We start from the raw sequence: 12,175 nt of genomic DNA, 5'->3' as shown, positions 1-12,175 counted from the left end.
CTTTTTGATAATAAACATTGCCATGCAAATAGATAGAAATTTTAAAGGATTTCATGATAAATCCTCAATGTATCATGACATGTACTAAGAAATATTTTTCTTTATTAACATCATGATTTATATGTTGTGACAAAGAGTTGACAAAGATGCTAATATAGCATCAGTTGCTAATATAGTGAATAACTGAACGAGAGAAAAAGTCTAAATGTAACTGTTTTTTAATTTAAAAAAATCCATTGATAATTACAGTATGATAGTAGACTTGATGGTGAAGAAATTGTTCAAATGCTACTTAGAGTAAATATTCAACTGTACATATTTGTAAAATAATACAAAATGGATATAATGTCTTTATATCCCTGAGGAACAGAAAGCTCATATTTATGTGCTCCCTTTAGTGTTTGATCGAACCTTACAAAATGCTGCTTACAGCAACAAAAGCATCATGTTCTAGCTAACGTCAGCAAAGTTTCAGATGTAACAAATTTGAAGCCAGGGAAGTTTGTCATTTGTACAGACCAAAAAGGGTAGCCACCTTGACAGTAATAAACAACCATTTCTCATTCTTTTAATGCTGTTATGGTCACCATCAATGTAGCTTTAGGTACCTTATTGATGTAACAAGGAAATATAATTTAGTAGTTCTGCTCATAGTGTGCATGACGTTCTCTAATGTCTCTTTGTGTTTTTCTCTGTTATTTGCATATAATGTTTTTAACTGGAAATTAATTTAAATCTGAGCTCAGATAGACCTCTACTTGATTTGGATGAGAATCCATCTCATATCAAAAAAGTACTGTGCAAAAAAGAATGAAGTGTTTCTTTGTCGTTTGCGCTAGGCACTGTAAGTGACTCCTTAAAATACTGAATCTCCACTTTGCCAGACTGCTTGGCGAGCGCAACGCCAGAAAATGTGTTCTGTTTGGCTGGTTCACCAAACACTGCCATGGCTGTCACCCTGTGAAAAATAGTTAGGAAAAAGAAGAAACACTTAAATGCCTGAGGTACATGATCTACCTCTGTAAATACAAATTAAGGAATTATCTGACATCCAGTTGAGGTCAAAAGTTTATATACACATTGCAGAATCTGCAAAATGTTAATTATTTTACCAAAATAAGAGGGATCATACAAAATGCATGTTATTTTTTATTTAGTACTGACCTGAATAAGATATTTCACATAAAAGATATTTACATATAGTCCACAAGAGAAAATAATAGTTACATTTATAAAAATGTTAACATACACTTGATGGTTAATATTGTGTTTTTATCTGAATGACCCACAGCTGTGTTTTTTTTTTTTTTTTGTGATAGTTGTTAATGAGGTATAATGCCCATTGTTTTTCAGAAAAATCCTTCAGGTCCCACAAATTCTTTAGTTTTTCAGCATTTTTGTGTATTTGAACCCTTTCCAACAATGACTGTATGATTTTGAGATCCAACTATTACATAAGGTTCAAACGCTTACTTATGTTTCAGAAGGAAACACGATGCATTTAAGGCCAGGGGTGTAAACTTTTGAACAGAATGAAGATGTGTACATTTTTCTTATTTTGTCTAAATATCATAGTTTAGTAGCTACAGAAGATACTTACATGTTTCCCAGAAATAATAATAGTTGCATATGATGCATAAGAATCAAGTGTATGTAAACTTTTGAACAGAGTCATTTTTATGAATTTAACTATTATTTTCTCTTTTGGACTATATGCAAACATATTTTATGTGAAATATTTTATTCAGGTCAGTACTAAATAAAAAATAACATGCCGTTTTGGTAAAATACAGTAATTAACATGTTGCAGATTCTACAAGGTGTATGTAAACTGCACTAACTGAACTTTTTTTATTGTATTGAAAAAATCTAATATTTGACGTCCTAATATTTACCGGTCATTGTGTATATTCTCAGTGACGACTGGCACATAATCCTTTACAGTTAGGTCCCAGATCTGAAGATCAGAGGCAGTATCGAGAACACAAAACACAGCTGACCGTGTCAGAGACCACTGAACTGACAGAACAGGAGCGCCACTGGAATATCCAGACCATTCCATCAACGCATCTTCTCTCAGGACAGAATGCAATCTGACTGTTCCATCACTGCAGCCAACCTGAAGAAAGAAATTAGAGGGGTTAACATAATGTTCCTACTCTTTCAGCTAGAACATGTAAAAACACTTGTTTCATCACTAATAACAGATGACCACGAACAAAGAAATATGTCAATACACATACAGTACCAAGCTCTTACCAAGAACAAGGGTTCCCCAGAAGGACTGAAGTCAAGTGCTGTGACCTCCACTGGTCTACAGCTATCAAACTGCGATCTGTACAACTTTGGAAGCACTTTTAAGCTATGCCTCGTACCATGTCTAACCAGACCCTTCAATAGTAGAGGAAAATAAAAAAAACATTTCAAGAAATACTTTAAGACCAAGATGAGAGTTTATAGGAAACACCACTAATCCAAATATCCACTACCTTCAACAATTGCATGCAACACCCACCATGTTAGTACCAATAAAGTAATGGTTCGAGTCAGATGGGAGGAACTTCAACTGAAGGCTCACAGGAGGTCCAAATCCCATTATAACATCTTGAGGTGATTTCTCAGTGGTCTGTATAGAGGAGCTGTGGAGCAGCTTAACTTTACCACCAGGCCTGAGACCTACCAAAAAAAAAAATGATTTCACCAAGAAAGATTTCAACTCAATTCATAAATATAGTGTTTTTACACACTGATTAAAGCAGATTTACAGAAAATAGAAAAATAACTTTAAAGTTAGGTTTACCTAGGTCTGTTTGAGATCCAGAATCATTTCCTTTTGGCAGCTCAACCACAACCTGTCAGAGACAAAATAAACATTTTTATTTACAAAAAGCTACAAAAACACAGCAGCAAATGAAAGAGGGTTTCTGTGAAAATAAAGTTCTTGGTGAATTGCAGACATACCCAGAGAGTTAACACTCCATTTTCATCCAGAGATCCTAACTGGAATGACAGTCCCAGAGACTCTAGATTTTGCACAAGAAAACAAGGAATTTATTTTGGTAATTTTTTTAAATATACACTACTGTTCAAATGTTTTGTGGGTAGTGGGTAAATTTTTTAAATGTTTTTGAAGTCTCTTGTGCATAACAAGTTTACATTTATTTTAAAATATTTTAAAATGTAATTTAGTCCTTTGATGGGAGTGTTGACTTTTCAGCTGCCATTACTCCAGTGTCACAGGATCCATTAGAAATCAATCTTATATGTTGATCTGTTACTTGAAAAAAAATTATTCTTATCAATGTTAAAACAGCTTGTGCTGCTTGTTTAATGAATAAATCTTCAAAAGAACAGCAAATCTTTTATAAAACTATAAATTAATTAAATACAATATATTTATTTAAAAGAATTCTGTCATACCATCTATGTCTGCAGTTAATGCACTCTTTGAACTTGTATCAGCAGTCGCCAGTACAGGTTCAATGGACACCACGGGAGAAAGATGACCCACCCCTGAAAGCACAGCATCTGCATACACAAAACACAGGTCAGTTAAACTTTAACCTGAGACCTGACTCTAAATATCTATATCTAAATACAGTTTTGTAAATTAAAAGCAGTGAGCACTGACTTACCTGTTGAGAAGGTCGGGTAGCGTAGTGTCCACACCTCCTGGCCAACCACCATGTTCAAATGAGTGCCAGAATGTTCTCTGAGGTCCCATACCACCACTGAGCCTACGTCTGTACCAGCAAATACTAGTGTAACTTTACCAGGACTCAAACAACAACACCTCACCTGAGAGGGTTAGACAAATAGGAGAAAAAGATTGAATTTTACTGACTGTTATGGTAGAGCAATTCATTTCTGAAACATCAACAATAATTTTTAATGATTCCAGTATGTTCTCCTTCATACCTCAGATTCATAAAGAAGAACTTTTTGGGGTCTGGATGGTTCCCAGATGTTCCAAATACAGATAACTGTCTCACTGTCAAGCCGTACAGCACTGCTTTTGGAGGAAGGAGGATGAACAGACAGAAGAGTCTGTCTCTGGACTTGAGAGAACTGCAGCAAACTCACCTGCCGACCTGCAAGTAGACACATATACATTTTTCTCACAATTGCGTGATACGAACTCACAATTGCAAGTTATAAAGTCAGAATTGCAAGATGTAAACTCTCAAATCAGAATTGCACAATATAAACTCACAATTCTGACTTTTTTTCTCCGATTTGTAAGTTTATATCTCACAATTGTGAATATAACACGCAATTGCAAGTTTTTGCTTTTTACAATTTTGAGGAAAAAAAGTCTGAATTGTGGGAAAAAAGTCTGAATTGCGAGATACAAAGACATTTGTGAGAAAAAAAGTCAGAATTGTTAAATCACATAATTTTCTCGCAATTCTGACTTTATAACTTGCAATTGCAAGTTTATATCACGCAATTCTGAGAAAAAACTTTTTCTTACTCAGTGGCAGAAATGAGTACAAAGTGTGCCATACACGCAAATGAAATTATGTAATTTCTGTCATTTTAGTTAGTTCTAATCACACATGTGTTCAAGTGTTTGTTTTTCTAAAACGTTTTTGGTTTTAGTTATTTGATGCTGTGACTGAGTCTGCAGGAACCAATGGGGCTTTGATCAACTTAGGCTTACTATGCTTTTGGGAAATGCAACCCAGTACTGTGCAAACTCTGCTTCCAAATGACATAATCAGTGCAATATTTAGAGACATATTGGCCTAATTTTTCTACAATGAAAGGAAGTGGAGACTCGTTGTTCATCTTTTTTTACAGTCTATAGTCTGTCAACATTTATTCCACATCAAAATGTATTCTGCACATCATGATCACTGCTATGTAACAGCAAATGTCATTTGGAAAACGTTACCATGCAGGAAGGGGAGTTTGGTATTGAGTTGAATGCAGCCATCACTAAACGACAGCGCGTCTGTTTGAGAGCGAAGTCTTCTGACAGAATTACTCTCTGCCATATTCTCCTCTATCAGAACAGCCATCACCTGACATACAAATAAATAGTACTTTAAAAAGTAAAAATAGTGTTTAAAATAAAAATAGATTCATTGACAATATTCTTTACCTGTGCAGCAGAACGTAAAAAAGTAGTCAGCCGCTGAGAATTAGTATTTATTCTTGAAGTGGATTCATCTGCAGTGTCTTGAGACGCCTTAGACCCTGGTTACAGTTCAGAGAACAAAACAGACCATCATAGACTATATTTGTTATTTTTTACATTTCCATGTGGTATTCCTTACTAATAATAGAGTCAATTATGAACACAATACCTCCACATGCTGCATTTGCTTCTGGTGGGTGTTGTGTCCATTTGTCTGTCATGTCTACTTCTTCTGTTTGTATATCCCGATCAGTGTTGTCTTCATTGCACTGCACATAAGCCTGGAGGGACAAAAATCTCATGAGATTTTAAGCAGGAAAAAAAAATTGTTAGTTGACAGAGAAGATGTAACACATTTGGTAGATATAGAGTCAGATCTGTCCTGTGCTAATTCATTAGTCTAATGTGATATGGCTAAATACTTCAAATATCACCATTGCCCTTTACCACGGAGGAACCACAATTTCCTAGATTTCTAACCTGTTTTGTATTGGCTGTTCCAAAATTCTTGATGTACATGTCATACTCATTGACAGGAGGCAGGTCCAGCAAAGCAAAGGTGATGGAGAAGTCTAAATCAATCAGACGCAGAAGCTCTTCACTGCGCTTCCTTCAAATCAATTAAATTCAATGTAATTAATTAGTCAACAAAAGCTATTTATTTTTTATTTAAAAAAAAGTATGTTTTTCCAATAACTACTAATTAGATTATTATGAAGGTAGAAAACTTGCTTTTGTTTCCTGGCCACTTTCTGGCTGACCTCTCGCTGCTTTGCTGATACAAAATCAATAATTTTGCCATGTGTTCGACTTCTGTCAGAGTGTCTTTCTGTGAAAACAGCAAAAGCACAGATTTAGGTCTTTCTTTTTTAGTCACCAGTAGAAAGTGCAAATTAACATAAACCTTTGTTTAACTACCTCTCTGGGTGACAGCTGACTCTGTGGTTGTGGGCTTTGATCTTGCAGAGTAGATTCTCTCATTTTCCTCATCAATGGCTTTCTGGATGGCTTCAATCTCTTCTCTTCTTTTGGGACTCAACTCCCTCTCGTCTTCTCTCACTTTATTGTCATGTTCCTCATTCTCCTCCTCTTCATGATCATCATCCTCTTCACCATCATCTTCAAAGTCTTCCTCATAATCCTAAAAGCATCACCAAAATAACAGCATAATAAAATGTGGAATAAGAATGAGAAGTTTGTTGGGTATAATCATTGGTTACAAGCAGTAAGATTCAAATTAGCTTTGGGGGTAATGTAAACCAAGAATTCATGTTTAGGTTATCTTGTATTCATCATATTTACCAAAATGTTGTTTAAAAAAAAATCCAGAAAACATTTTGATGTCTGAAATGATGACACTCCATGTTATTATGACAAAATGAGGGCTTTGTCCCTCATTTTTCATCATTTATAGTATTGTGTACTATTAAACTTAGGTTATTGTATGTACTGTAATGGGAGCACTAAACTGCATCACACCTCAAAATCCTCCTCATAATCATTATGATAATCCTTGCTTAATTGTTTGTCTTCTTCAGTTTCTTCATTCTCCACCTTGAAACACAAAGATATACAATCATATTAGCCACAATGTGTGTTTACTCTCTTACATAAAATTAACAGTAGGGCTAAAAAAGTAAAAACTACCTAAAAAGTAAAAATGAACACATGCAATTAAACAACTTTAAATATTACTTCTGAGAGACACATTGAGTTCTGAGAAAGGGAAGTGCTTTTGTATCAGATCTGTCATTTAGGTTGATCTAGGTTGTTGTAATGTAGAAACGCAGCTTCTTGTATTTATTTTAACATGCATACTATACCTTACTATAATGAAATTATTTATACCACTGGCAAATTAAAGTTACTTTTATTCAACCAGCAAGTTTTTCTGACCGGAAATGACACAGGCTTCTCCCAAAAGATAATAAGATGATGTACAAGAGGCATCATTGTGGAAAAAAATATTATCTTTTATTTACATTTGAACAAAAAGTGGCATGTCCAAAATTATTCATACCCTTCTCAATAATCAATAGAAAAGCCTTTATTGGCTATTACAGCAATCAAATGCCACATACTCTGAGATTTTTCACAGTGCAGAACGTCTTGTATTTTTTTAATAATACTTTGCACTGTAGCCATTGGAACTTCAAAACATTTAGATATGGTCTTATAGCCCTTTCCTGACTTGTGAGCAGTCACAATGCGCAGCCACAGGTCCTCAGTGAGCTCCTTGCAGAAGCAGAGAGCTTCTGTTTTTTACCTGTTGATTAAAACAGCTGTTCCTAATGAATCAGGGTAATTACGATGCTTTAGAACAGCTTGGACTATTTGGAATGGTACAGAACTTTGGATTTTCCCATGACAGTTTACAAAGGGTATGAATAATTTTTAGACTTGTCACTTTTTGTTCAAATGTAAATAAAAGATGAGTAATATTTTTTTCCACAATGATGCCTCTTGTACATCGTCTTTTTATCTTTTGGGAGAAGCCTGTGTCATTTCCAGTCAAAAAAAAAAAACTTGCTGGTTGAATAAAAGTAACTTTAAGTCAGAATTTGTCAGGGGTATGAATAATTTAGGGCTTGACTGTTTTAGCTGTTGTTAGAGGTCTAATACCCGATTTTTTTCTTACATAACTTGTACGGCTTTGTATTGGTTCAAGTTTGTATTATACGTGATTGTTTGCTTTACATTTTAAAGTGCATTTACCTTTTTATCAAATTTTCTTACACTGTTTTGTATTAATCTGTGCTTATAGCTCTGTTCAGTCAGGGAAAATACAAATAGAGAACGATTCAATTTAGTCTTAAATTTCAACAGTACTAGGCAAGTCGGATCCAGTCAGGTTTTCTTTTCAGGCCAGAAGAGTTAACATTATGGGCCAGATTTACTAAACAGGGCAAAATAATGTTAGAGAGCAATTCCATAAAAGCGCCAATGGGAAGGGAAAATTCTGCGTGTGACATTAAATAATGGCACAAATACCAGTAATTTGACAAGCGCAAATGTTATTAAATCGTGTTGCGCAATTAATTTTAATACTCTCCTCCCATAAATTTTGCGTCAGAAAGGGAAACTCCTACAAATGCATATTCAATAAAGTCAGGCGCAAAAAAGGTCCATGCCTTTCTAGCGCTAATTCTTCACTTCTCGTCTTAAGTAAATCCTGATAATGCTATTTTAACGTCAAAAGATGGTTTGCGTTGGCCCTAAATTTTTTACTTAATATTTTCATACATTAGGGGGTGTTTTTACAGGAGATGTTCTTCCATGATGTTTTTAAAAGACGTAACATGCATTAGTTAGGTTGAATTTTCCTTTCATGCTTACTTAACTGAACTTTAAACAGAAATCTTACAGGGATCACTGGATCATTGATTTCAGCTTGAATAGACCTCCATGTTAACTGAGGTATCTTGGTAGGATCCTGCACATCCACACAAATATAAAACATATGTAGTGGAGATTTATAGCCTCACCAACCTTAAAAGCAAATGAATGTCATGAATCTCATGCATTCAGTTGACAATGTTTATACCTCTTTGTCTGATGAATCTTTATGTTTCCTCTCTCTGTCACCCCTCTTGGAGTCTAAAGCTTCCTTGTGCCTTTTTTCACGCCTTCTATCTCTCTCTTCTCTCTCCCTGGCATTTTCCCTATCCCCATCTTTGATTCCGTGGAAATAATCCTTTGACTCATTCCACTCCTGGGCGTGCTGTTCAACTTCTCGAGAGTGACTTGTGTTTGCCACCTGTTGAAAGCAATAACTTATAATTCCAATATAGTTCATCAGTTGACTAGCCACAATTTTTAAACATTCCTCCATAATATCAGTACAGTCAGAATTACATTATAATTATTTTATCAGTATAATATCTTCCTAATAAATAGCAACAATCTTATGGCTTACATGACTTTCTTTATCCCTTCTTCTCCTCTCTCTATCCCCTCTATCTCTTCTGTGTTCTGAAATAAAAGAGATCATATTAATATCATACACATTTTTTTGACTGTGTGCATGTCCGCTATGAATGAACTGTAATAATCATACCTTTTTCTTTGTGTCCAGATTGTTCTTTCTCACTGCGTCTCTCTCTCCTTTCTCCATCCCTGTGTTTTTCCTCATATTCATGTCGATTCTGTTCACTCTCTCTTGCTCTGTGTCTTTCTCTCCTCTCTCTTTCTTGTTCTTTGTCTCTCTCCCTTTCTTCCTTTTCTCCTCTTCTTTCCTCTTTCCTTTTATCCATTTCACTTTTTCGCTCCTTGTGTCTCTCCCTTTCTTCTTTTTCTCCCTCTCTTCTCTCCTCTTTCCTTCTATCTGTTTCACTTCTTCGCTCCCTGTCTCTCTCAGCTCTCCTTCTGTCTCTGTCTTTTTCTCTTTCCCTGTTTGTACCTCTGTCCCCCTGATGGTGCATATCTACCTCCATGTCTTTATATCTGTCTTTTTCTCTATCCCTCCGTCTTTCACTGTTTTCCTTCTCACCTCGATTGTGTCTTTTTTCTTCTTCATCTCCATCTCTGTGTCTGTTGTCTCTCTCATGCTCTCTCTTTCTCTCTTTATATCTGTCCTCCCTGATGTCTTCCCGCTTGATATCCTGGTTTCTATCCCTGCCTGGGTCTCTGTGTTTACTCAGCTCTCTTGTGCTTTCTCTTTCTCTTTGTTTTTCTTTCTCTCTCCTTGCATCTCGATCAGGGTCTCTGTGTCGGCGATCCAGAGATTCTCCATCCCTGTATTTTCTGTGCTCCTCTTCTCGTTTGGGTCTTCTTTTGCTCTCCTCATTGTGTGCCTGACAAAACAATTTTACAAAGACACTTTTATAGGTTGTGCTTTTAAACTGTGTTTTTCTTACACACAAACAAACTGCAGATTACCTGAATATGCACTTTTAAGTCATCAGACCTCCAAGTATCTTCTTTTGTTATTTTCTTATGAGAGGACGGGGAAAATGGACAGCAAATGTGTTACTGTGACTCGAATAACAGTTACTTAACATAACTACTAACTAAATACTGCCAAGTGTTTATATAATAACGTTTTCGCTTACTATTGAAATAAACAGATTTAACTAAAGTAACGTTAGGTAATCAGTTTTATTTGGCTGTCGATGAGTGGCTAATCGTGCTGTTCACCTGTAAAATTTTCAAGAAAAAAACAATCGCTACACAACAGCTGCTCCATACGACATACGCCATTGCTTTACCTTCACAGGGTGCATAACTAAAGTGTTCCTCTTCTCACTACTCCTTTTCAATCCGACAATCACAAGTTTATGTTGACAGCTTTCACCGCCATACCGCTATACGGCTAAAGCGCAAGCGCAGTTTAATGCTTCTATGGTAACCTGTCAAGCCTTGGCAACAACAGACCGAGCAAATCGAGCAAAGAGCAATCGCTTAATACATATGTTACTATGGCAACACTGTCGACTTTAGATAATAATCGAAAAATCGAACTAATAAGACGTGTTTAACAATCGAGGGGTGAGAACCAGAAGGGCGTAAGTGACATTTCACACAAAATGTCACTTACGCCCTTCTGGTTCTCACCCCTCACAATGACATAGCCACTGATCTATAATAGAGAGCTTAAGTACCACGGTTGGGAAAATGTACTTAGAAGAAGTACATTAGTAATAGTTATATTTTTAATAAAATCTTTTTAATTTAAATTTAGGATTACTATATAAAAGTCTAAGATTGGTCTCATTTTTAAAGCATTCAAAGCACACTTTTAAGAAAAACACACACACAAAAACTCTGTATAATTTTAATAAAAAGTCTCTTCTGCTCACCAAACCTCCAAAGTACAAAAACTGTACAATTATGATTTTCTATTTGAATATATTTTAAAATGTAATTTATTACTGTGTTCAAAACTAAAGTTTCAGCATCATTATGCTAGTCTTCAGTGTCATATGATCCTTCAGAAATGATTTTAATATGCTGATATGCTGTTCAAGAAATATTAGATTTATGATTCTTTGATAAATAGAAAGATCCAAAGAACAGCATTTATCTACTTATAATATTACAAAAGATTTATATTTCAGATAAATGCTGTTCTTCTGAACTTTCTATTTATCAAAGAAATCTGAAAAAATCTACTCAGCTGTTTTCAACACAATAATAATAATAATAATAATAATAATAATAATAATAATAATAATAAAAGTTTTTGAGCAGCAAATCAGAATATTAGAATGATTTCTGAAGGATCATGTGAGCTTTGACATCACAGGAATAAATTACATTTGAAAAAATATATGAATAGAAAACAGATATTTTGTTTTTGTATTTCCGAACTTTACTGTTTTTTGCTGTATTTTGGATCAAATAAACGCAGGCTCGGTGAGCAGAAGAGGCTTCTTTAAAAACATTAAATCTTACTGTTCAAAACTGTTGACTGGTAATTTACTTCCAATGCACTAAAATCAGTTTAAGCATTAGTGGTATTTAGTATACTTTTTCAAGTGCTCTGAAATAGTAAATAAAATAAAGTAAATATACTTTTAATTAGTGTATTTAGTTTACTGTAAAAAAATTTGACACAAAAATAAGAATGTTTTACAAATGCACTTGCTTGTATTTAATTATTAAATAAGTATACTTTATTTCTACCTGGGCATATAAAGTCTTTGCCTATATGTTTTTTTTTTTTTTTTAATGTCATCCCCGTGTTTTGTTCTATCATTTATCCACCTTAATCTTCAACGCAGAAATAATGGGCGAGACTTCCGGTTCATTAGCTGCTATAGGGAAAAAAGAAGAAGAATAACAACGTGCAGTAAACCAGTGTATTCATAATTAAATACCACATTAAAATAATATGGTAAGACACACCAATTCGCAATATCAAGCAGCAAAACGAGCTGTTTTGTATAGCTAAAATTAGCTGGATGCAGAAACCCATAAAATTTAGAAATGGCCACGCCCGCTCTTACGGTAAAAATAAGGTGGATAAAAGTTTCCAAAAAAATGGTGTTGTGTTTGTGCCAAAAAAAAGTGTTGACTGCTTTGTGGAATACA

At 34.8% G+C, this 12,175-nt stretch overlaps 1 protein-coding gene across 1 annotated transcript; it reads right to left on the bottom strand.

Annotated features, from left to right (window-relative positions):
- Window positions 1-237: 237 nt before the first annotated feature.
- LOC141331899 (cytoplasmic dynein 2 intermediate chain 1-like) lies at window positions 238-10,441 on the bottom strand. The gene is made up of 22 exons (XM_073836941.1): window positions 10,351-10,441; window positions 10,022-10,075; window positions 9,201-9,936; window positions 9,060-9,115; window positions 8,688-8,900; window positions 8,508-8,576; window positions 6,623-6,697; window positions 6,062-6,284; window positions 5,872-5,972; window positions 5,624-5,749; window positions 5,313-5,424; window positions 5,108-5,202; window positions 4,898-5,027; window positions 3,919-4,091; window positions 3,636-3,798; window positions 3,421-3,528; window positions 2,962-3,023; window positions 2,801-2,852; window positions 2,516-2,676; window positions 2,260-2,391; window positions 1,896-2,119; window positions 238-958 (listed from the first exon to the last, which is right to left on the bottom strand). Exons 1-22 carry the CDS (start codon window positions 10,363-10,365, stop codon window positions 781-783), a joined length of 3,258 nt encoding a protein of 1,085 aa, XP_073693042.1. The 5' UTR covers window positions 10,366-10,441; the 3' UTR covers window positions 238-780.
- Window positions 10,442-12,175: the final 1,734 nt, after the last annotated feature.

This window comes from Garra rufa, chromosome 3 (assembly GCF_049309525.1).
Source record: "Garra rufa chromosome 3, GarRuf1.0, whole genome shotgun sequence".
Taxonomy (NCBI): Eukaryota; Metazoa; Chordata; class Actinopteri; order Cypriniformes; family Cyprinidae; genus Garra; species Garra rufa.
This window is presented reverse-complemented; position numbering and strand designations above follow the sequence as displayed.